A 27,052-nucleotide genomic window follows, 5' to 3' on the forward strand; every position below is an offset into this window, starting at 1 on the left:
AGCCTCCTATCTAGTATATCCCCAACTGAATTGTACAAAAATTGCAAGCATTCAGTTGGCAGCTTCAGCGAGGATTGCAGCAAAGAAGCAGTGGGTAAGTGAGAGAGGCAAAAAGAATCCATGATTACTGCCATGCACGCGGTACGCCTTTGAAGCAGCTTCTAAAGATTCTGCTTTTGCAGAGCCCAAAAGGCTCATGAAACATCTGACAAGCCATTCTGCCACAAATCTCTTGTCCCCCCCTTCATTTCTAGAGAAATGTCCCATCAAAAGTCCACTCATTCCTGGTGTATTGTGTGTCTGCATGGTGATTAGTATTATTCTTTAAAACATTTACCTTTAATGCAGATAATTACTACACTGGCCAAACCCCATGTGATTCCTAGATAACATACCCATTAGTCTTTTGCTCTAGGGAATATCTAGTTTATTGCAATCACTCCTTAGAAAGATTTCTGGTTATCTATATAGAAATGCATCACACACCAAAGATATTTGTGGAGTGACACAACATACAAGCCATTAGGAGATATTGCCAGAAGTCTCTGAGTCAAGATGAGTGAACTGGGATGCTTAGATATAATACACATAATGGAAACTTAGTGGAATGGTCTCCTCACCATCAGTGGCATATGTGATCCCTGGATACTACTTTATAAAAGGGAAAGGGAGAGAATATTGAGGGTGATGCCATTCTAATTATCAAGGAGGGCACAGCATTCGTTTCAGTAGAAAAAGACAACCAGATTGTTGTACAGAATTGCTGAGTGTGGCAATCTGAATGTGATGGAGAAAGACATCATGAACACAGTAAGTGCAAATTCTGGACATGACAAAGAGACAAAATACCTAGATACCCTAAATGCCAGAGTTTTAGAACAATTTGTCGTTCAGCTGTCAAAGAGGTAACTGGAAGGCTTAATCCTTAATGTATAATGTAAGTACTGTTGAACCAAGGTGGGAACAATGCCCATCGTGATGTTAAATTCAACATCCGTGTAAATGGGCAATTGCTCAGGAAGTCCAGTAGAACAACATTTGTCTTCAGAAACATGAACTTCTAAAAAGGAATGAGAGGATTAATTGAAGTGAATTTGAAAAAGAGGGATAAATCTATAAGAAATATAGATATTGGCTGAAATCCAGTAGTAAGTCGCAACTAGAACAGGCCCATTGAATCAGTGGAGATCTGGTGAGTCAACTCCTCTGTAACTTCCACTCATTCCATGGGCCTACTCTAGCTGTGATTTACTAGTGGATTTCAGCCACTGGGCAGAGAGTTGGGCTTGGGTACTGTATCTTGAAAAGGGTTGACCTTTTCTAACAAATTCCCCATCTGATATGTAGATTGCTATTCTCAGGTCTAGTTTTCCCCCTTCTTTTCTTCGGTAGTGATGGTTGAAACATAGGTCATGATGACTCCCAGGTTATCTCCACATATGGAAGCCAACTTTAGGGTTTCTGTAACCATAGCTAAATTTTTGTTTTACCCAGTCCTATGCTAAATCGATTTAGCACCACAAGTATCTAGAGCAATGACTCCTATTAAATAGCTGTAAGCTCATAAAATTACTTTCCTGTACTCTGCTAGCAGAATTTCAAAATATTCTTACATGGAATGTATTTCTGAAAGCATTGGTGCCCACATGATTTATTTAAGTGTGTAAGAGGGAAAAAGTAGATTGGGGAATGATTAGAACATGAGATGAAGAAATGAGAAAAAAATGCATCCTAAAGCATTTCCCCCCTTTCTGTCAATGGTTGTTTAAACTTTCCAAGGGGTACAAGATGTTTCAGAGATACAATTTCAATTCCTGAAGAAAAAATACCCCTGGAAATTAGGAGTTAAAAATGACAAACAGCATAATAACCAAGTATATCAATGGTTTGTCAAATCAAAACATCACTATAGGAATTAGCTGTTAAATATGAAATAGGTGTTGCTCCAGTTCTTGAGACTATGTTCGAGATTAGCTCCCTAAAACAAAATTCAGATTTTGAAAATTCAGATTTTGTCAGATTACATAGTAGCAAAAAGCACAGCACATGGCCTGCCCTAGAGTATAAAAAATAAAAATATGTAACATGTAATAATAATATAATAGATAACAAAGCTGTTCAAAATTAAAAGCCAGAACAATACAGATTTGTTGCCCTAAGAGAGTCTGACGATGTCTGCCAATGGTCATGGCTCTTTGCTTAGTATGGAAATAAATACTTCTGAAAAACTGTTCTGATTTGGGGGAAGGAACAGTAACTAGGTAAAAATAATTTGATAGAATATCCTTGTACTGGCTGGGAAAATGTACCAGATGTAAAGTGTTTTCCCTATCAAAGAGGATGCTTTAATCAAAACTCATCCCAAAACCTGGGTGAGGAACCTCTTGGAACAGAAAAGAGCTACCGTGTTTCCCCCAAAATAAGACAGGGTCTTATATTAATTGTTGCTCCAAAAACGCATTAGGGCTTATTTTCAGGGGATGTTTTATTATTTTTTCATGTACAACAATCTACATGTATTTAAATACAGTCATGTCATCTTCTTCTGGTTGCTTCCCAGTGGTGGAGAGCAGGATTTCACGTAACTGGGGCTTATTTTTGGGGTAGGGCTTATATTATGAGCATTCTGAAAAATCATACTAAGGCTTATTTTCAGGTTAGGTCTTATTTTCGGGGAAATGGCAGAATGACGGCTGGATGTCAGGTGACTCAGAATTTACAATCTGTACAAGCTTTCGATGGATGGCTATCAGCAGTATCTTTTATTTTTGCCATACAGTTGAGTACAGCTTTCCATGTGTGCTGTTTAATAGCAAAGAGTCCTCCTCAACTTTAATCAAATTTACTGGTGTACGGAACAAAAATCTTTTTGAGGTAAGAATTTTTGCAGAAGTTTTCAATTTTGTAAACTTCAAGTTACCACAACTACATACTTTTCTCCCACTAAGAATTTTAGCTACTCTTTTGGTTTCCTTTGGAAAAAGACCGAAATGGAGTATATAGTGCCTACAGTTTCAGAAGTAACTGTATGCAATATATAACGTGTTGTAGTAATTTGTGTAATTTGTTCTCTCTCTCTCTCTCTCTCTCAATCTGCATGAACAAAAGCACCTCATCAAAATATATTGCAAGATATTTGTGAACCAGGCATTGGGCAAAATCCTCTTGCACAACTTTATATCAGGCAAGCTGGATGACATCATCACACGGCACTGGTAATATTTAATGGAAAATTAAGTGAAAGGTTCTTTTCTCCCCTTTCAGGTTCTGAGACTCCTAAGGACTCCCTTTTGTCTTGAGGAATCCTTTGGGGTCCTCAAGGCAGGGAGGGTAAGCCTTCAGTAGCCAGGAATTGCTACTGGATCACCTGTGGTGGCAATTTGGTGGCAATTTTTGGCTACTGAAAGCTTTCCCTCTCCCTCCCAATGCTGCCAATGGCTTCCCCTGGATCAAAGAGAGCCTCTGGGAGCCTCGGAACCAAAAAGGGCATAATAGGAGACTTTCAAGCAATTTAAATTCAATATTACCAGCAATGGATGATGATGCAGTCTGACTGGCACGATATACATTTATCACACTAGGATTTTGGCCATTGGTTAATTATTGACCAGAGAAAACTATAGAGATTTAAAAAAAAAATAAAGTCACATAAAATGGGTTTCAGAAGCCCCATCTGCTTAGTAACTATTATTGGTCTAACTGAAAGGATGCTAAAGGTTGTGGAGGATTTCAAAGTTTCCATAATTCTTCAATTCTTCTTAATGCAAAATGGATAAGTGTTGGGGGGGGGGGGGATACAGCTACAGTTTTAAGATGGAATGTAGGAGGAGGCTGTAGACTTTCCAGTTGGGCTGTACTAAGATGTGAGACAGTTTCAGTCACTTGGGACTCTCCCAAGGGCTCCTACAGAAGTTAACAAGCATAAAGGCCCTCCCACCACAGTCTGGGAGCACGCACAGGTTGTGACGGAGAGAGCAGTGGCCATGTCTTTTCATTATGAAAAGCCACCTGGTGGCAGAGTCTAGTCTGGTGCAAGAAAGTGGTGGTGATCACCAGCCTGTAAGATTTCAAGCCCCAAATTTCCTGTGAGATGAATAACAGCTTACAGCACATGTGTCCTGGGATCCATTGCTCCTTCTTTTAGGAAAAAATAAAATAATATCCAGCTGCTACACAGAACATCTGTGTACCAAACACACAGGTTCCTCATCAGTGGAAAACAAAAAAGGAGAAAATAGTCAATTTTTATAAGAGTAAAATTGAAGATAATTTGAAATTGAAATTGTTTTTTATGTTTTGAAAAAGTAAATAGCAAGCAAATTTTGGAACTTTACTTAGTTCTGTTCTTATTCTGTTCTGTTACTACTATTTTTATATTGTTGTATGATTGTATTTGCTTTTTCTGTTTGTTAACCACCCAGAATACTGGATCACAGTTACTGGATGGTATAAAAGTGGAATGGATGGATGGATGGATGGATGGATGGATGGATAGTAGCTGGGCAATAGAATCCTGGCATTAAAAAGTCCTATCCACTCTTTTTGGTCATCTGGCCAAATCATTTAAGCACAGTTCCTGATGTGTTAAGAAAAGACAGGGAGATGATGGAGAAACTGAATGAATTATTTACATTCGCTTCCCTTTGGAAACTACAGGATAGATACTTCTGGATTTTCCAGGAAGGGAGTCTAAAGAACTGGAGGGAAGAAGAGATGAATTTCTAGAAATCATCAAAAAATTTAAATTAGTAAATTACCAAGTTTGGACACATCAACTTGACAGCTGTTGAAGAAGTCACATAAGGTATTCTCCAAGGCTTTCACGGCCGGGATCTGATGGTTGTTGTGGGTTTTTCAGACTCTTTGGCCGTGTTCTGAAGCTTGTTCTTCCTGACGTTTCGCCAGTCTCTGTGGCCAGCATTTTCAGAGGACTGGAGTAGGAACTCTGAAGACAGAGCATGGACAGAGTTCCTACTCCAGTCCTCTGAAGATGCCGGCCACAGAGACTGGCGAAACGTCAGGAAGAACAACCTTCAGAACACAGCCAAAGAGCCCGAAAAACCCACAACAACCAAGTCACATAAGGCTTTGTTAACATTCTAGCCTGCCCCTAGAATCAGCCTCTGTGCCAGAACACATTATGAGCCATTATTACTATAATTTTAAAAGGGATCTGGGGAGATTCACACAACACAAGTAAATGTAATACCTGTTCTAGGGAAGTAAGGGAGAAGCATAACTACAAATGAAATGATGAAACCGGGAAGGATCATTCCTGGTGGAGGCACACTTGGAATGCCATTGACAGTTCACATAGCCTCATTTCAATAATCTATTGTAGAGATCGAAAAAGTGCAGAAAATAGCAACGAAAAAGATAAGTGGGCTGAAGGACTTGCTTTAAAAGAGAGTTTCATATGACACTTGGTGAGATTAAGTTTAGAAAATAAACAGTAAGTAAAGAGGGTAATGGTGTAGATTTATAAAACTATGCATGATACACAAAGGCCATTGACATGGATAAATGACTTCCTCCACTTTCATAATACTAAAAATCTTCAGAATCAAATGAGACTTAAGCCTCGTTCAAACATTTCCCAGCTATTTGCTCTCAAAATGCTTAGAGAGGAGGGATTCTGCCATTGGCTTCTCCATGTGAGAATGATGTGGTTACAGACCAAAGACTCCTGATTGCATGTATGGTCTAAACAGGATAGGTAAGGGCTGCAGAGAGCTTGACCGGGAGGAGGTTTAGTACACCATTCTATGGAACTTGCTATGATAAGATGTGCTAATAACCACTAATTTACATAATTTGCTTATTTCTTATATGGAAGGTATTCGAACTTTTAATGTTTTTTTTTTAAAACTTCTGTTTAAATTCCAGATTATTTTTCTGAATATCACACACATTCAATTACACCTTGTCTTTCATACATCGGCTCTTTCATTTGACAAAGAACTTCCATCCTAGCTGTTTTATAGAGCAACCCAGACTCAAAAATATGCTGGCTCTACCGGGTTTGGAATAAGCAGACGCCTCTTGCCACTGGCACAGTCAGATTGGCAACACCATTGTGCAGACTGAGATCAGCTGGCAGAAAAACCAAAAAATGGGGTAGAGAAGGGGAGGAGAAGGGCAGAGCTGAATTATATATGCCATTGCCACACAAGCCCCTCTTAGCCCAGATTCTAAACTACTATGCCAGCACAAAGTTAGGGTTAGGGTCATGATAGTTCCAAGACAACATTTCCAACATATTCAGGCTGGGTAGGGTTAGGATTCCGCAGAGCATTAGTTAGCTTATAGTGTCAGATTAACCTGCCCTCTGCCATCTTGGCTAGTTAGGATGGGGCCCTTCTTGCAATTATTTCACATGCATAGCCATGAGACACTAATTAAAATAAGTGTATGTACTTTTTGGCTGGCTGTTGTTTTAAACTTTATTTCCAAATAAACTAAAATTTCACAGTGAAAAGTGGGGAAAGAAAGGGCTAATTCCCTGAAGTGTATTCATGCCATGCTACCAGTCATGCTGGCTGTAGGCAAGGCAGTGTGTCTTTCAGTATTAGCTGACAGGGAACAACACTGAGGAAAGGCACCTGAAACACAGAAAAAGGTTTGACTTTATGTCATGTTTTGGACTGTAAAGATTCTACATTCACGGAGAAGCAGAAGAGGACACTGTTTCTAGTACTAACTAGTGCTTGCTACGCAAAGTGGCTTCAAATGCCTTAGAGTCCTTTTCTCCTGTGAAACCAAGCATTGTAAAATCCCGTGACTGCTGGTTCTTAGCTGACCAAGCTATGCGCTACTCCCTTTTAAAACTCTGTGGTGTGAATCTATATTCTGTAGCTCAAGAAAGTGGATTCTCTGAGGTGTGCAATTGCCTGTCTTTGAAGGAAAGAAGAAAGACTGAGCTTGATCTGCATGTTGCAATATTTATTTAAATTTGCCAGTTGTCTCTTTCAATATGCTTACCGTAAAGATAAGTGCATCCCTGCATGACTTATTCTTGCCATAATATATTAGCAAGACAGTATTAAAACTGGGCAATCATTTTGCATAAGCAAATGTAAAGCTTTCAGCATATCCCTTTTAAATAGGTCTTACTTTATTTCAGTGTACAGTATTTCCTTTTTATGTCTAATTGATGTGTTGCCTAAATGGGGGCTCCTGATCTACAGTCTCCTATGGGATGCCCATGTTTTGGGAGTTCCATGCATGTTAACTCTCTTGCATGGCAGCAAGATGTTTTAATGGCTCAGCCACATCAATTGCAGGATAGACTTCCAATGCCAACATTCTACCACACTGTCACCGGCACAGTTGTAAACAATATTGCCAGTCACTTGCCAAGCAAAATGGCCGAGACAAAAGATGTCCCATCCGAGGCACTTTGTTGTCTCAGCCAGTGTGAGCAAATTGAGAGAACAGTGTCCACTGTTTTGTGTGTGTATGTGTGTGTATGTGTGACAGCGTGCGCGCATGCATGCATGCATGCACACTACCATGTAGTAAAAAAAAGTGATAAATAGAGGTTGTCATTAGGCTGGTTCCATTTGTGAGAAATTCACATTTTGGGGAAAATCTGGAATTCACTGAAATATCCCAGTATATTATAATAATATTCTGTCTGTCTGTCTGTCTGTCTGTCTGTCTGTCTGTCTGTCTGTCATTGTTTTTAATTTGATTCTATTTTCCTTTAATCCTCCTTATGGTTTAGGGCTCCAGATATTTAGGTAAAACATACAATTCTGCACACACAAATACTCCTTATGACATGGAGTATTTTTATAGCTTGCATTCCACTAGAATTCTCACTAGGATCAAAAGTTACTGAACCATTCCAAGAGCATAAATATTTTTATCTAAATGAAATGGGGATTAACAAAACATTTATGAATATTCTGTAAAGGCAGAAGTCTGAATGGATTTCATTCACTCCCACCTTTAGATTCACATAAATGCCTTTGAAGCAAGAGGGTTCTGGAAGGAGCAGAAGCCATCTCCCTATAAAAACGCCTTTACCAAACAAATTAAAAATAAAGAGCTGCTTTATAGAAAAGTAATACAAAATGGTGTCACTTTGACAACCGTACCTGATTTGAGAACTAGAGTAAAAGGCTACAATAAGCATTCCTCACAAGAGACGTATTTTGAATATCCATATTTTATGTTAAAAGACATTAAAACCAGGAGACTAGAAAACATGAGCATGTTGTGTTTGCCCTAAAGTCCCTTTATGTGCTATTAAGATAAAGGCCTAGTCATAATTTGCCAGGAAAAAAAAGGGGCACCCCTAGATTAGTTCTCTGTCTCATTAAATCTTTCAACCTGGCTTTTGCCCTCGCTCCCTGTTAACACTAAATTAATTTTATTCAATTTTACAAGTTATATGTTTAAAACTTAAAAAAAAACCCAATAGGAAGCAAAATCAACAAAGCTAGATTTTCATAGTAACATGAATTAGGGGAGGGAAATATTAATGTATGCAAGATTGGAAAAGATGTGAAAAAAAGGTTTCCAGATTTAAAACCTTCCCACCACTTTTAAGCATATTCAAATTTGTACATAATGAATGGATGAAATGGTTCAGGGCTATCATTGTTTATGAAAACTCCCATTTTCCGGGGAGTCCTGGGATCAGCCTGATTCTTCCTGACCCTGTGGGGGATTATGAAATACCTGGAGCACAAGCCATCTTGAATGTCTTCATATGATAAAGGCTAAATGGTGCCTTGGAACATCTGTTCCTGGAGCTCCTCCAGCGGAGATTTCTTTCTATAATAGAAAAGCTTTGTGAAACAGTCTTTGGGAATCATCTGCCTGATGCGCTCTCCTCTCAAAAGGAGGAGAAGTATCTCAGTTAGTCTGGCCTTGCAGATCAAATGGGACATAAATACTTTTCGGAGCAATAACCACCACCGAGAAAGCCAATTCTCAAAAAGGCTTTTTCCCCACAACATCATCTTTTGCCGCACAATTTGGGACCTCAGGGATAGGAGGGTGGGGATCCCTCGCCATTTGGGGAGGCCTAAAGAGATGTGAAATAATTCATTTTTTTAAAAAAAAAAAACACCATCCTTTTTAAATGATTTAAATAGAGCAGTTAAGGCTTTTCGGGGAATAAGAGAGATTTTTGAAGACAAGGTATATATATATTCCATCAAAGAGACTCGGTATTCTTAATGGTATACTAAAGAGAACTCCTTTAACTGTTGAAAGGGGTTTTAGGAATCCGTCTTCTTACAGATGATTATTTACTGAGGTGTGAGTCTAAGATCTGCCTCCAAAAGCCTTTGGTTCTCTTTAATTGGTATTTTGAGATTTGTAAGAGTGTTGCTTTAGTATGCTTTGTATATTTAATCAAAGACCAGGAGTGGAATTTTTGTAAGACCCTAAATGCCTTTGAAATATATGTCCTATTTATTTTCTTCAGGATCTACAATTCAAAATCCCTATGAAACCTTATAAAAATTAATATGCACTGAGGAAAATCAACTGAAAATACCCTGATAAGGTCTACTTAGGGCCTGAACCTACCTCTGGGAAATGATATAAAACAGTGTTTTACTCAGACCTCTTCTCATAACGGAGCCCTTCATGCTCCCTGAAAAGAGGATGTCAAAATTTGAGGGTGTCTCTTTAAGGCATTCTTAGATGCAGCAAGGAAAGCTGCAGTAAGAACCAGAATGAATTCAAGCCTCAGTAAACATGCTGGAGGGTTTTACTGCACATACAAGGCTTTTCTACATGCCATGCTTCTTATTTTCATAGTAGTTTCCTTATTTGGCTATATAAACCCCTCTGATAAAATGTTCCAAGTAACAGTCCTTGATCTTCAAGTTCTCAAATATGTATAGCTCTAGAAGCTCTTAACAGTTCTGGGTGCTACAGTGATGTCAAGAGGAAACTCCGCAAACACTTTTTTTTTTCCAAAACATGATCTCACATTCACCTTTAAGGTGTCCTGTATTATCAGCAAAAGGGAGAGATGGCATCATGTTAGTTCAGAGTGTTAATTCAGACTTCCAATCTCTTAACAATGGTTTAGACTAGTTTCCCTCCAGCTGTTGCCTCCAGGTTGTTTGTAGGTGAATGGAGTTATGCTCAAGCACATCTGGAGAGACCAGGTCGGGAATGACTGGTTTAGAGCAGGGGTTCCCCAATTTGCATCCCATAATATTGTTGGACTTTGGATTCCAGAAGCCAGAGCCAGAATGGCCAAGGATTCTGGGAGGTGAAGTCCAACAGTATTTGGGGTTTTAAACAGCTGGGAGCAAAACTCCACCCCTGAGCCCTTCCTCTCTCTTCGATCTTCATGACTCTTAGAACTGGAAAAAAATTCCCCAGCTAGCATTTCCCCAGCTTCAAATCTGGGTGAAGAGAGAAATGGGGCTAGAGGAAACTGATTAAAACCAACCAAAGCCTTAAGTACAATTAAGACCAACAGCCACTGAACTGTGTAATCTCACAATGTTGCACAATTTCTTGTTCAGGGTTCAGGGATCTGGAGCATGATGAGTGTTGCTCAGCATTTAGACCTGAATTTAGGAGACAATTTAAAGTGGAATCTCAGATAGGTAATCGTGTTTCTCTCTGTCTCCTTTGTTAAAATGCTGTCTTACTGAAAACTAATGAAATCTTCACATTCCTTGAGTTAAAGAAAAGGAAGTTTGCCAGAATTTGGGAACTGAAATGTTATCGCTTATAACTGACTAATACAGGGACTCCTCTACCGTTACACGCTACAGTACATTTCCTGTTTCTAATAGAAACCAACTAGACACAAAAGAAATACCTGTAAAGCAGTAACAGTTCCTGGTTATTAATTCTGGTTACCTGGTTGTGTAGCAGTGAATCTGTATAGGTAGCACAGCTTATCATATAACAGTAGCTATAAATGTATTACACCCAGCACGTCCCAATTCTGAAATGCTTTGCTTATTCTCCTATCATTTTTGACTGCATAGATTTCCCCTCTGGTCTCTTGAAATCAAATCCTATGCATGTTTACTCATAGGTAAGCTTTACTGCATTCAGTGGGCCTTCCTCACAGTTAGACACATGTAGTCAGTCCCACATTATTATAAATTTTGTTGTGTACTTGAAATTTTGTAATTAAGTTGTGGTTGATAATTACACATGACTCCTGTTCATGGACTCCAAATTAAGATAATTTAATTTAATCAGGACAGAATTATCACTCTGTCCTGATATTACTCATTTGGAGCTTAACTCTCTTCTCTAACTGGAGAGAGAAAATTGTGAGGCATACTTTCTCAGAATTATTACTAGGTGCTGATGAAGCCTAAGAAGTACTGTTTTGAAACAGTACTTCTTAGGCTTCATCAGCACCTAGTAATAATTCTGAAACAAAAATCAAACAATTGTCATAACTGGCTCTTAGAATGAAAAGGAGAGCTGAAACCATTTATATAGAGAGAGTTAGAAACATGCAGCTACCCAACCAAATATGTGTTCCCTTGAAACAGGAACGGAGTATTTTTCAGGTAGCTCATTAATATAAATGCCAGTGGCTTGGTTTAATTGCCATGGCAAAATATTAGCGTAACAGCTCACAAGTATCTCTTAACCTGTCAAAAAGTATATGTGTGTAAAGTTTTTTTAATGGGGTGTCTATATTAATCTGCCAGTCTCCATAGTTTTTATAACATCAGCTAAAGTACACAACATCCAAGTCTCAAAGAACCAAAGTAAATATAATTTTCTCCTTGTTCAAATTAAGGTGTGTGTTCAATTTTTTGAAAGGGAAGATGTTCCTATTGCATTGCCAAGAGCACCTGCAAACAGGTAACCATATTCCTATGAGAAGTAAGCACCTACTATGAAGCAGATGAGTACCACAAGCACATATGCAAATTACTAATGTAGATAGATGCACACACAGCCATTTGCTTGCACATGTATCTGGTTGAGCCTGTGGCACTTATAAAGAGAAGCAGCAACACAGCCATATATTTATGCAGGAATTTTTGGCATGCAACTCTCTAAGCTATGCATACTGAACACTCATATGCTTCAAGAGCAATTTGTAAGATGACTGTCTGAAAATAATTGTTTGGAGAACACAGTGAGAGTGGTTGTCAGCACAGAGCAGAAAGATTTAACACAATGAATTCTATTAGCCTTAACGAAAGCTGCACTGCTAAATCCCATCATACCACACTTGAAGATTAACTCAAAATGCACATGGTGTTTACTTTTTACTAATACTCTGTTCATTACCACTTTCTTCTTCCTCCTCCTCCTCTTCCTCCTCTTCCTCCTCTTCCTCTTCCTCCTCCTCCACTTCATCTGCCTCCTCTTCTTCCTCTTCCTCCTCCTCCTCTTCTTCAACCTCCTCCTCTTCTTCCCGATCATCTACTTCCTCCTCCTCCTCCTCCACCTGCTCCTCGTTATCATCAGAATATTCCTCTTCTTCCTCTTCCTCGTCGTCCTCCTCCTCCTTGTCGTCCATTTCCTCAGTCCCATCTGTTTCATAACACTCGTCTACCGAGGAGTTGTCCGTTTTAACCACAAAGGGTTTCCTTTTAGGAGCAGGTTCCTGGGGTTGCTTCTCTTGCGTCTTTCTTTTTTTTGCCAAAGGACAGCCGTAAACACTGTTTGGGGGGGAAAAAGTTAATACACATGTTATTACATCGTCCGCCAGGTCCCTGGTGCACAGATGGAGAAGAAAACCAACGTCTGTGGGTTGCTTCCCTTAAAGACAAGAGCTCCTTCTATGGAGAGAACTAGCACAAGAGAGAAAGGTGACAACATTTAGAAATGGAACTGAAATGAACACTCCAAAGTAACTAGTGGCAGTCTTAGCTTAACTGCCTTTTGTTCTATTACTTTTTTTTAAAACTGGAATCTAGGGCAAAACTGTCACACAACGGGATGTCACTCCTGCCACCTGCATTCCTGCCATGCCTGATCTTGAACGGAAGTTCAATAGCCAACAGGTGTGTCCTGAGGTGATCATCTCAGTTTGTGATGCTGATGGCTCTAGCTGGCAAACTGTGAACAAGAAATCCCAACAAGCAAATTCTCCACCACACAGTTGCAAAACATACAGCTGATTCACTTCTTCAGATAAGATGCAACATATTATTAACAACTATGAAATGCCTAAGGAAGTGGACTTGTCCATGAAAGCTCACATTAGAATATAGCAGTTGGTCTTTAAGGTGCCACCATGTTTTTGTCTTCTTTTTTTTTCTTTTTTTCTTTTTTTGGCTGACATGAGATGTCAGTTGACCCAAGACACCAAATTTCAGTTCAGTTCATGCAGAGTTCCAGGTGGAGTAATTTACAATTTCTCTCACCCAGTCTTGTCTCGGCATAACATCCCTGAGCTGTAAATATCAGTTAACTAAATCATAACACAAAACTGTATACTGTACATCCACTCAGATGGAAGTCTCTGCATTCTTCTTCCACTCAGAAGGAAGCCTTATTGAGTTTAATGGAATGCTCCCAAGTGAATGTATATGACCCCTTTCCCCCACATACTTAGGAATCAGGCAAGTCAGGAAGAAATATCTGGGTTAGACTACTTCTCCATAACCTTTTTTTTTTAAAAAAAGGATGGGATATTCCAGCCTTCCCCCCCACCATCACATTTTTGCTCTATAATTCCCACAGAGAAAACATGAGGCCTACATACATTCAACAGGACAAATGTGCTCACTAGCTCTCTTCAGATTTTCACCCTGAACACGCAGAGATTTGAAGTTCCTTCCTCCAGTGATGGGAGCAAGGAGTGCATGGGGAATGATCCTATGCCCACTGCAGCAGACATAGATTCACTGAGTGCAGGAAGAGAACGAACGTCTTCAGGGTCAAAATACCAATATCCTTGAATTGTATGCATCTGAACAGCACACTTTTGCTTGCACATAGAATTTTTTCCCCCACCAAATAAATAAATATTCAATAAATACTGTGCCCATGGCCACACAGAACCCCATGAGTTCAACACTGGAGGCATCAAAGTGGGCTATGTGCCCTCAAACAGAACATCTCTAATTCAGCCTCCAGATCAGGAGGTCATAAGAATCTTCAAGGCTCATTACGCACAGCCCTCTACGGAAAGGATTGTCAATGCTATGGAACCCTGATCGAGAGAAGTGCTCTGTAGGTGTGTGTTAATCAACTGTTTAGGTTTTTTATTTATGTTTTGGGGGACATGGAGTTATACACTGATTTTGAACTACATAGGTGTCCAGCGCCCCTAACCCCAGGGTGGTTGAATGGGAGAAGTGTATTACTTCATGTAAGTTTTGCACTGTAGCAGGCCACTCTGACGCCTCTGTCAACTCAGGCCTCCCAGAGTGCTCACTACTCTTCTTCAAACTGCTGCCACCAATTTTATTCAGTAATCACAAAGGACAAGTGCTTCTTCTAAAACAAAACATTGTTTATTGATTTGACAAAATAAAAAGGAGTGAATCACAGGTAGTAAATCAAGTTGTAAATCAAGTTTCTCATTTAATGTACCTCACACAGACTTTTCCCTCACTGACTATCTCTCACAAATCTATCTCACTCTCTCAACCAATTTCTTTCATCTCCCAAACTCCAAAACTCTCTAAAACACTCTCACACATCACACACACCCCTTATATAATCCAGCTCCTCCCCCTTCTGCACCACCCTCCGTCCTCTCATTGGCTGATGTTCCCCTGCCCAGCTGTGATGGACAGGTGAGAGCAGAGCTGTATGTTACAATACCTCCCCCCTTAACAAGTTGTTTCATGGGGGAAAGCTAAAGTGCTTTCCTCTCATGAACAACGAGGAGCAATACAACAATACAGTGGTGCCTCACATAACGTTTTTAATTGGTTCCAAAAAAAAAAACCTTATGCGAAAAAAACTTTATGCGAAACACCATTTCCCATAGAGATGCATTGGAAACCAGTTAATCCGTTCCAATAGGCACGGATTGCCGTCCTTAAGCGAAAAAACCCATAGGAAACATCGTTAAACGATACAATGTATCCTCCATTGGAATGTATTGTAGCTGACTCAATAGGTTTCAATGGCTTTGCGAAGTCAATTTTTGCAAAATTAAGTGTGTCATAAAAGGGTCAAAAATGGTTTTAAATGCTTGGATTAGCTTCTGCACCCTCTAAAACGGATGCAAAAGTTAATTTGGCTTTGATCTGACTTTTCGTTAATTAATGGTGAATTTTTTCCCCCAACTTTTGACAGCTGTCAAAATCTGACAGCTCCATTATTTCCTATGGGGGAAGAAAAAATTCACAAAAAATTAATGAAGACTCAGCAACTGTTCTAAATTCTTGGGTTCGTTAGAGGACCCCCTAAGTTGTGTGCAAACCTGATTTGGCTTTGATCTGAACTTTCGTTAATTTTTTGTAAATTGTTTTCTCCCCCATAGGAAAGCATGGAGCTGTCAGATTTTGACAGGTCCATTGGTTCCTATGGGCCAAAAAACAAAAATTCACAAAAAATTAACGAAACGTCAGATCAAAGCCAAATCAGGTTTGCACATGACTTAAGGGGTCCTCTAACGAATCCAAGCATTTAGAACCGTTTTGGACCCTTCTAAGACACTTTTTAAATTGAAAACAAAAAAAACGTTAAGCGAAGCAGGGGACCTAAAACCAAAAACGTTAAGCGAAGCATGGTCCCAAAAACGCTATGCGAAAATCGCCCATAGGGAAAAACGTTATACGAAGCACAATCTGCCTCTGAAAAAATAAACGTTAAGCGAAAAAAACGTTAAACGAAGCAAACGTTAAGCGAGGCACCACTGTACATTTATCCCAATAACACTATTACATTTAACAAACATTTGCATAAACATTAAGTAACCTCTTACCTGCATGTTATTCTACTACATTCATTAACATTTTCAAATTTCATTCATGCATATGCTTAATAATAGACTACAACAAAAAAATTACTTACATTCAATTTCGTATGCTTACATAACAAATAACATATATCAATGGTTATATGTACAACAAACTTTTATTACTTTCACCATTCTAAGAGTCCATTCTTTTCTTCTTCAGTCTTCTGGTCTTCTAGAGAGGGCCTCTGCAGCACTGTTCTGAGTCCCTTTAATTACTCGAACCTCAAAATCAAAGTCCTGCTGGATCAAAGCCCATCTCATCAGGTTGCTGTTGTTGGCTTTGATAGTCCACTAGAAAGCTGTTCTTCACCCGCCTGTAGATTTTCGCTCACATACGTCACGAGATGATGTTCTCCGTCGTTGTCCTTCTGGCTCAGCATGGCTCTTAACCAGGACGCATTGGTGACGATGGTGAACTCGCGCTGGCAATCTGGAGCTCTTATGACTGGATTGGTCATCACCGTCCCCGACAGCTTCGTGAACGCCTCCTCGCAGCTGCTGGTCCACTGGATACTATCTGCACTCTTCTTGCGTGTTAGGTCAGTAGCACTACAAGAAGTAACAGCTGGTGGGGGTGCATCTCCAGTATCAATTTTGTGCACCACTCCCTGGGCCAACCCTGGCTTGCTGAAAGAAACCTGCCGGTATCTCCCTAGCAAGGCCCTCAATTCGTTTTGTTGCTCAGGGGAAAGCACAGGGCTAACTTTGACATCATCAGGGTTATATCTTGCTTTTCCCCTCCCTTCCAAATAGGGTAAGTCATGTTTCTCATTGTCAGCTTCCTTCATGGCAAACAGCATTCTGTTCTCCTCCCTATAATGTGGTTTGATCATATTTACATGAACCACCCTCCTGCCTGGTTCCCCATCTTCCTTAATGACATAATTAAGGTCGTTCATTTTGGCAATAATTCTAAATGGTCCTGCCCAATTTAGTTGTAATTTGTTCCCTTTGAGTGGTCTTAGCGCAAGCACCTCATCTCCAGGATTAAAACTTCTTTCTCTGGCTTTCCTGTCATACCAGGCTTTTTGCTTATTTTTCTGTCCTTGTAAATTCTCAGCAGCCAGCTCTAAATTTCTTTTTAGAGTGTTCATCAGGTTGTCTAAATATGCTATTACGTTCTCAGGATCAGACCCTTGTATTTTCTCCCAACTTTGTCTAAGTAAGTCAAGGGGTCCTCTCACTTTTCTCCCAAACAGCAATTCAAAAGGACTAAATCCTATACTGTCTTGGGGTACAGACCTATATGCATATAACAGAAGTTGTATTCTCTGATCCCAATTGTAAGGATTCTCAGTAGAATAGGCCCTAATCATGCGCATCAGGGTACCATTAAATTTCTCTGTAAGGCCATTAGTTTGCGGGTGATATGAGGAAGTATTTAGATGTTTGATCCCACATATTTGCCACAGTCTCTGCATGAGCTTTGAGGTAAAAGATGTTCCTAAGTCAGTTACTATTTCTGACATGAAGCCCATTCGACTCATATAACTCAGCAAAGCATCAGCCACAGTATGAGTCTCAATATTCCTCAGAGGAATGGCCTCTGGGTATCGTGTGGCATGCTCCACAATGGTCAGAATAAATCTGTTCCCTCTTTGGGTGACTCTAGGCAATGGTCCTATAATATCCACACCAATGCGTTGGAATGGGGTAGAAATTACTGGTAAAGGGCATAGCTTTGCTTTGGTTTTATCATTGCTATTACCCTGTCTTTGACAAACATCACAACTCTGACAGAAATTTTTAATCTGCCTTCCCATCTCAGGCCAGTAATTTTGTGATATTCTTTGCTTGGTTTTATTAATGCCTAGATGAGCAAAAAATACATCTGAGTGTCCCCTTTCTAATATTTGCTGGTGATATTTCAAAGGAACCACTAACTGTCTTTGAAGATCTCCCCCCCCCTTCTTGGGGTTCCTTAAAGCCTCTCTGTACAACAAGTCCTGTTCAAGGTGGAACCTTTCAGGTCTTTCAGGGGTTAACCTTACTTCAGAAGTGTTCTCAAACCATTTTTTCAGTGTGGAATCTGCTTTCTGTTCCTGACTGAACGTATTGCTTTGGGGAATATTACGTTGAAATATCTCAGCTGAGTTCATACTGTGAGGCATTCCCTGCCTCTGACTGTCACTCCCTTCCTCAGCTGCCTCGGCTTTTTCTTGTTGGGAAAGTGTTATAACTAAAACCCTCTTTACATGCTCAGAGAGGTCATTTCCAATTAAAACTGCTGCTGGCACCTGTGAAGAAATTCCAATTCTCCAAGGTCCTTCCCATCCCTGGTACCTAATGGGTATCTCAGCCACAGGCAAAATGACAGCTTCTTTTCCAATCCCCTTCACAGCCATGTTTTCCCCTTTTAAGATGTATTTCTGAGGGACTATATCAGGGTGACATAGGGTGACTTGTGAACACGAGTCTCTCAGAGCCATGTATTTATTATCAAAGATATAAATATTGTCCCCAGCCGTTTGAAATAACTCTTGGTCTGTTTTAATCAAAAAAGCAATGTCTAACTTCTGCCAAAGGAAAATCAGGTTCAATATTATCAGCTTGTGTAGAGAGCTCAGCTTGTGTTGTCATAGCGACTGACTCCTCCCTTGGTGGATTAGCCTATTCCTGCTGCACACAGTATACAGCTTTAGGCTTACTTAAATTTCCTTTTTGTGACCCAAATTCTCTCTTTCTACCACACTGGGATGCAATATGGCTCTTTCCCCCACACCGGAAACAAGTCCAAAAGTTCAGTTGATCATTCCCAGCACCCTTAACTCCTTTTCCCTCCAAATTTTGGTTTCTGGCTTGGTTCTGATCTGAAGGCCTGCCCACAAAATGGCCCCCGACCTTCTGCTGGTTCTTAAATTGTCCCCTGGGATACTTATTTGTGTCCTCCCAAACCTTCCTCAAAACTTTTCCCTCAGAAGAGCTGGGTTTCCTAATCTGGGAATTAAAATCAGCAACCTCCCCTGCCTCTTGTAAATTTCTGGGTTTCTTGTCCCTGACTAAATATTTCAGTTCTCCAGGTAAGAGAGAATAAAACTGCTCAAGACCAATAAGGTTTTAAGGTCTTGTACTGTCTGAACTTTCTCCTGTTGAATCCATTTATCCAGGTACCTGGTCAAATTTGCCCCAAACTGAGAATAAGATTCATCAGGTTTCTTGGTCAGAGCCCTGAATTTCTGTCTCAGATGTTCTGAATTTATGCCATACTGGGCAAAAACTAACTTTTTGTATTCCTCATAATTTTTAATTAATTCTATAGGCATCCCCGCATATATCTCAGCCAGGCCTCCACTAATTTGGGATCTCAACACTATCATTCTTTCAGATTCCTTCACATAAAAATCTTCACATGCTCTCTCAAACATCACCAGAAATGATTCCGGATCATCTCCCTTCCTAAAGACTGGGAATCTTTTCAGGTCTGCCTTTGACAACTGTATTCCCTCAGAATCATCTCTGCCATTGGTTATTGTTATTGTTGGCCTGAACTTCCAGTTCTAGTTTCCTAAGTTCAAAAGCCATTCTCTCTTTCTCTAATTTAGCATCCATTTCTCTCTGCCTCAGTCTTTCCTCCATTTGTCTCTCCTCAGCCTTGGCCATCATTTCTAGCTCCATTTGTTTCAACCCGTATTCGTGTGCGTGAGCCAATTCCAACTTTCTGAATTCTGTTGGGTCTTCCGTTGAGGTTTCTCTCTCCTGATCTGACGTAAAACCTTCCTCAAAATCCCCATTTTCATTATCTGACCCAGCTGCCATTACACAAGGCGCTTGCTCAGCTTTCTTTCCCCTAGTTAAAGGCATTATCCTATCTTCAGGCTTATAATTCAATTTGCAAGCCTTAATTTTAAAAGTCCACTTTTTTCCTGTCAGTGGGTGTCTGTGTTACAACTTAGCTTCCAGCACTCATCCACTGGCAAGCTAGCTACAGTGTCTAGGCCCCTGCCCCCAGCTAGGCTTTTCGCCACAGACAGAGCTTTTTTCTCTGCCTCAGGCAACAAAACCACTCAAACCCACAGCTTCACCCTGTCCTAGGATTAGCTGTCTTTGAGTCCCCTCAGCTTATCTGCCCTTGGCTCCGCTTTGTCCCCTCGGAGCTCTCCCTTGAACTCAAGACAAGCTAGCCAACCTGCCACAGATTCTGCTTTGGGCAACTCACTCCCCAGAAATCGTTACCACAGAGCCAGAGTCCCTATCTTAGTCCCCAATCTGAGCTTCAGAGCCCCCCTACTAGACTTGCTCCCCATGAGACAAGTCCTACGAGGTTACCCACTCGTCCACTCAGACTCCCTGACTAAAGATCCCTGCTCTGGGCTCCACTCCAGTCCAAGGCTATACTGGACCACACGTATCCCACACGCTGGACACCAATTTATGTAGCGGGCCACTCTAAAGCCTCTGTCAACTCAGGCCTCCCAGAGTGCTCACTACTCTTCTTCAAACTGCTGCCACCAACTTTATTCAGTAATCACAAAGGACAAATGTTTCTTCTAAAACAAAACGTTGTTTATTGATTTGACAAAATAAAAAGGAGTGAATCACAGGTAGTAAATCAAGTTGTAAATCAAGTTTCTCATTTAATGTACCTCACACAGATTTTTCCCTCACTGACTATCTCTCACAAATCTATCTCACTCTCTCAACCAATTTCTCTCATCTCCCAAACTCCAAAACTCTCTAAAACACTCTCACACATCACACACACCCCTTATATAATCCAGCTCCTCCCCCTTCTGCACCACCCTCTGTCCTCTCATTGGCTGATGTTCCCCTGCTCAGCTGTGATGGACAGGTGAGAGCAGAGCTGTATGTTACATGCACCCACCTGCTTTTTGCCTGGACACAAGAGAAGAAATGGGCAGAATTCAATCCCAGAACACTTCTTTATTTATTTATTTATTTACTTATTTATTTATTTAAACTCGTACCCCACTCATTTAGTAGACAAGCCACTACTCTGGAGAATTTCCAGGAAATAACAAAAATATACTACACAACAATTTTTTTTAAAAAAATGAACATATTAAAACAAAAACTCATTTGGTGGACCATGGGCCGTCACTTCTTGCTTGCTTGAATCACATTTAAATCTGGCAGCTTTTGGAACAAGAGTATTCATCTTCCTTCTAGGTCTCTCCCATTCATTCTGATACTGTATCTCTGCATGGTGTTTAGTACTTTCTATGGCCACATAAAAGAGGGCTGCAGCTGAATATTAACAGGACAAAAATCATGTGTACAAACCAATTATATAACTTTAATGTTGATAATGAATAAATTACAGTTGTTGAACATGTCTCGTACCTCAATTCAATCATCAAGCAAGATAGGGACAGCAGTGAAGAAGAAGATTGAGAATTGGAAGGGGAGCTAGGAAAGGTACTCAAATACAAGGATGTGTCACTGGAAACCAAGATGATGATAATCTACTCTTTGATATTCCCAATCACACGTATGGATGTGAAAGACAGTGAAGAAGACTTAGAAGAATATAGTTGATTCATTTGAAATATGATGTTGAAGATCTTTGTGAATATCATGGACCATGAGAAACATGAATTAAGTGTATTCTAGATTGAATAAAGCCTGAACTCTCACTAGAAAGAAAAATGTTTAAACTGAGGTTATTGTACTGTGGGTGCATCCTAAGAAGATAAGACTGGAATTTTATGCTGGGAAAATAGGGGAGCAAAAATAAAAGGAAGACCAAAAAAAAAAAAAAAAAAAAGAAATTGACTAACCCAATAAAGGGAGTCACAGTCTTGAGCTTTGCAAAAAAAGAAGCAGGGCTGTTGACAACAGGACTTCCTAGAAATTACTGATTCACGGGGTCACCATAAGTCGGAAGCAACTTGAAAGTCACATTATATTATCTGAAAATGGTCTATAGGAAATATTATGTTCTCAATGAAATAAAACAAGATTCTTGTTATATTATAATAACGTAATTTTAAAATACCACTTTCACTACATCATAGGTTACTAAATGGAAAGAGAGAAGTCAGTATTCTTTCTGCTAATAATTATGCCCACTTTGTTAGGAAATGCATTTAAGGTCTGAAAACAGGTAGCTGTTCAAACAGGTTGTTGTTGTTGTTTAGTCATTAAGTGGTGCTCGACTCTTCGTGGCCCCATGGCCCAGAGCACGCCAGGCCCTCCTGTCTTCTGCTGCCTCCCGGAGTTGGGTCAAATTCATGTTGGTAGCTTTGATAACACTGTCCAGCCATCTCGTCCTCTGTCGTCCCCTTCTCCTCTTCCTTTCACTCTTTCCCAACATCAGGACCTCTTCCACCTTGCCACCTCTTCTTGATGTCTTCTGCTTCTGTGAGGTCCCTACCATTTTTGTCCTTTATCATGTCCATCTTTAAACTAAAGGTTCCTTTAATATCTCTTATTTTCTTGAACAGATCTCTGGTTTTTCCCTTTCTATTATTTTCTTCTATTTCTTTGCATTGTTCATTTAAGAAGGCCCTCTTGTCTCTCCCTGCTATTCTTTGGAAGTCTGCATTCCATTTTTTGTAACTTTCCCTATCTCCCTTGCATTTTGTTTCCCTTCTCTTCTCTGCTATTTGTAAGGCCTCGTTGGACAGCCACTTGGCTTTCTTGCATTTCCTTTTGGGGGGGGGGGATGGTTTTTGTTGCTGCCTCCTGTACAATGTTCCGAGCCTCTACCCAAAGTTCTTCAGGCACTCCGTCTACCAAAGCGAGTTCCTTAAATCTGTTCTTCACTTCCACTGTGTATTCATAAGGGATCTGGTTTAGATTACTGTATACCTGACTAGTCCAGTGATTTTTCCTACTTTCTTCAGTTTAAGCTTGGGTATTTTCAAGACGAGCAGGCTGGTTGATAAGGAGCCCATAACGAATGCTCCATAATTTGGACTTCAGCAAGGCGTATAATACAGTTCTACTTGATATTCACACCATAAATTAGAGATTGGTGAAATAAAAGGCACTGTCATCAGTTGGGTGTGCTATTAATTGGAAAGTTGCCTCTGAAGAGAAATAATTGATGTATCAGTACATTCAAATCATTAAAGAAGCAATGGATGGTACTTCATAGGACTTACTACTACAAAGGGTCTCCAGCATCTTTCTTTAGAGACTTAAACTTCCATGATGCTTATTCAGAAATGAATCTGATAATACTCAATGTATACTATAGGCTATGCATAAACAACAGGAACAAAATAAGATTTAACACTCAGGCCCAGGAGACGTTGTCTTAGTTTACTATTCTTTCAGTTCAATAAAACTAGGGTCTGTTTTAATTCCATTTTAATTTCCCAACTGTGGAGACATACAGAACTCTGTGTGATGTCTAATTTGTTCCTAAAAGTCTTTCACAAAGAAGAGAGAGAGAGAGAGCAGAGTCATTAAGGAAAAGACCATGAGCAATTTTAGCTACTGCAGAAAATATTGGTCAATAGAAAGATGAGGTGAGTAGCACAGGAATAGTTACTGAAGGTGGCAATGCTGTGTGAGAGTTGCTGTAAATCATTCCTCCAGTGTACATTTTAATACACTGTGCATATGTGGCCTCTGAATTCATCTTATGGGAAGTGTTGGATGGTGCTAGAATTGAGAGAATAGATAGATTTCTGTACAAGTTAGACAAAATAGTGCAAGAGCAAACACTGTGCAATTGTACTTCGGCAGTTACAACAAGACTGTCTTTAAAGGGCTGTAGTGTTAAAGGGAAGCAGGAAGATGCTGTTGTCAAGAGCACTGATATTGGGGGGAAGCTGTCAATGTTACAGTTTATAACTGTACAGAGCTACATTATCCTTAAAGAGTTGTGAAAAATTTGCCAGAGAATCTACAACGCAGTGATAGGTCTTCTGCTAAGGCATATTTGAACTCAACAGTTGAATTCAAGGTGAACAGTTAAGTAGATAACAAACAAATTTGAGGTGTTGAGAGCAGTATCACATAAAATTCACATGCTTATTCACTGAACATACATTTCATGAACAAAGAAAGCCAACGGTTATTGTCTAGAGACAACGGAGATAGGTGTTTAGATGATATTAAGAGCCCAGCTTAAACTCAAGTGTTTCAAAGTCTATTCAGAGTTCTTTCACAGAAGACTCTTATATTGCTTTTCTTTTTTGAAGCTTCTTTTTCCAGAGAGATCCAAACTATAAATAATGACACTCCCAAAAGGAGGGATCCCAACACTCCTAGTCAAAGGACACTGTGCAGCTACGGTCTTTCCTTTCTTAACAGACTTCTGTGTTGTACGAAAAAAGACAACAATCTGTGGGAAGGAACAGGATGATTGCAGGTGGAAGACAACAGCTGCTTCCAGATAAGTTTATTATTATGCAGTCTGGGATTTGTTCACAGAATTATATGGGGAACCCCCCACGAGGTTGTCTCCCATTTGCAACTCTCTCATGTTTTCCCATCACTTCCTCCATCTTTTTTTTCCCTTTTAGTTTGCACAGAAAGGCAAAAGAAGAAGGAAAAGACAGAATAGAAGAATGATGTATTTTGATTGTTGGCACCAGGTGTGTTACAAGGTGATCAGACAATAAAAGCCTGAGGTAGAAGCTCCCCTGGGTCTTGGAGGTATGCCATGACCTCGTCTGGCATAAACACGTTCTCTCTCTGCAGGGTGTTTTAACCAGGATGACGTCACATGTTAAGGCATTTGATGTTAAGGTCTTACAGCGTGATCCCTCCAAACATGCAAATCTTTCAGGTAGCAAACATGCACATCATGCTGTATTCCTTTTCACACATCTTTATTTGCACAATCAATTGCAAATCAAAAGAGAACTAATTTGCCAAATGCAGATGGAGGCATGTCCACGCAAGAATAAACCACCTTTTTCTTTCAAGGACGCACTCTTTTTAGATACGGAATCAGCATCTTGTTGTGTGAAGCCCTTAGCATCTGTGTCTGTACTAATCATGGCTAATGCTAACCAGTTTCCCCACTCCCAACGGGTTTATAAAACCATGGTTTGCATTTGCAAATGTTGTTTATGATATTTACCACTGATCACACTTAGCACTGACACAGACATAACAGTTTGTGATAATTAAGGCAAATAAGGGAAAGAATAGGGAGGAATATGTATGGAAACAAGAAATGCACAATCCTTTTGATACACTCATTATCTCCTGGTAACAAGGTACATTTGTCTGACTTAAATAATAATCATATGATAAGCATCTAGATACAGACCTGCTAGAGACCACTTCACAGTAACACACTGCATAATTCAAGTCAAATTCATTTGTCTACGGGAATTGAAGTATGAAATTAACAATAATTTAATGACATTGCCAATACAGGTCCAGGATGATCCACTATTGATTCCAAATCAAGAATAATCACAGAATAAATGTACAGCATTGTCCTCAAGATTAATTTCATACAAACCTGAACACTGTATCTAATCTAGACACATCAACAGATTCATTTTCATGAACCACTTGCAGTACTGTATAGCTAATGCTTTGTCCAAACAAGGGGTGGGGGGAATAATATGAAAAAAAAGTAAAGGTGTGAATACTATAAGAAAATAATGCAAATTGCTAACCAAAAAAAAAAAGAGAGAACAAAAACGAAAGGATTAAAAAAATCCAGCTAAATCAGGGATACAAGACTCACATTCAGGCTAAACTGTAAGACATCATTCAATCTCTTGCATGGTTGGTTAGGAATCATTCAGGTGTGTAATATTCTGATTCTAACAGTTAGAGGATTGAGATGTTAAACATTTCTGATTTGAAGAAAAAGAAAAAAGTAGTAAATTTTGCTGGCATGAGGCCAAGGAAAGTTTGCAAGCAATATAAAACAGAATCTGTCAAGAGAGTGGCAAAATTATTTATTTTATTTATTTAAAATATTTTTATCCTGACACCTCTCCCAAGGTGGCTATCATCCCCAAATGAGGAGATGATAGGGTTCAGTTGCCCTGTGAAATCAAGGCCAACTGTGTACCTGGGTTGAACAGCTGGAAAGAAGGGGGAGAAAGTGGCTGCTAATTGAGAGGTCAAACCAGCTGTGTTATTTTCCTGGGAAAGAATCTTCAAGATCATAAAACACTCTTTCTTGGCACCAAGTTAATTAAGGGAGAACTAGTTTCAACTAGAAAACAAAAGGGGGGGGGGAAGAAAGAAAGGTACTTTGGGAAAAGCTACTTTTTTTTCTAGAAGATTTGTGGCAACTTGGGACCTGATTGGTGGAATCAACTCAAAAGTTCTGGAAGATGGATGATAGGTATAATAATGGTATTACTTTAGCCTAGCTTCTCTGTGGAGAGTGTTATGATAACTTACTACTTGTTACTTTCTGCACATATTCTGGGGATGACACTCTCATGTAAGTAGCTTAAGGTAGTTAGCTTTCTTTTCTTTTTTTAAAATGGGAATTGCCCTTCTTCTCTAAACATTTTGAATGCGTATTTGCTTAAGAGGTTTTTAAACTATTTTTGAAGTTTTTGGAACTATGTTTTTATAACTGCTTGAACTCTCTTTTATAAAATCCTTTTGCAGTATCTTGAATAAAATAATAACAGAAATTCACAGAGGGACGTGGTGGCGCTGCGGGCTAAACCGCAGAAGCCTCTGTGTGCTGCAGGGTCAGAAGACCAGCAGTCGTAAGATCGAATCCACGCGACGGAGTGAGCTCCCGTCGCTTTATCCCAGCTCCTCGCCATCCTAGCAGTTCGAAAGCATGCAAATGCGAGTAGATAAATAGGTACCATCTCGGTGGGAAGGTAAAACGACGTTCCTTAGTCACACTGGCCACATGACACCGGCTCTACGGCTTGAAAAATGGGATGAGCACTGCCCCCTAGAGTCCGACACGACTGGACTAAAAATGTCAAGGGGAACTTTTACCTTTTTGCTTCTTTTGAGACTAGAGGGTTAACTGGTACTAAAGAAAGGCTTTCTTTGTGCATCTACTAGATCCCTTTATCTTTCACACTCCTACCTTGCAGGTTTGGCATGCAAGTACAAGTGCGCAACTTTGTGTAGTTTTGGTAACATTGTGGAGCACTGTGGCGTCCGGGTGACTCAAGGTGTTGGAGTAGGATCCCCATATCCATGGGGGATCAATTCTAAGCCCTTCCCATGGTCACCGAAAACTACCAATAAAAGTGAACCCTCTATGGCCAGTTCTGGTAATGACATTGTGGAAATATG

The 27,052-nt window shown here is 39.9% G+C and overlaps 1 protein-coding gene across 50 annotated transcripts in view; it reads right to left on the reverse strand.

Moving 5' to 3' along the window:
- MYT1L (myelin transcription factor 1 like) overlaps positions 1-27,052 on the reverse strand; it is a 416,618-nt gene that overhangs the window by 108,726 nt on the left and 280,840 nt on the right. For 27 of the 50 annotated variants that reach the window (XM_078389001.1, XM_073001007.2, XM_078388952.1 and 24 more), the window contains 2 exons: positions 12,253-12,626; positions 8,689-8,784 (listed from right to left, as the gene is read on the reverse strand). The exons of 17 other annotated variants lie outside the window; for them this stretch is intronic. In XM_078389001.1, the coding sequence (XP_078245127.1) occupies positions 8,689-8,784; positions 12,253-12,626 (470 nt within the window). The remainder of the gene's footprint in view (positions 1-8,688; positions 8,785-12,252; positions 12,627-27,052) is intronic. 6 more of the 50 variants (XM_078389088.1, XM_078388994.1, XM_078389020.1 and 3 more) reach the window with 1 other exon arrangement.

The sequence above is a fragment of the Pogona vitticeps genome, chromosome 1 (assembly GCF_051106095.1).
Source record: "Pogona vitticeps strain Pit_001003342236 chromosome 1, PviZW2.1, whole genome shotgun sequence".
Lineage (NCBI taxonomy): Eukaryota > Metazoa > Chordata > Lepidosauria > Squamata > Agamidae > Pogona > Pogona vitticeps.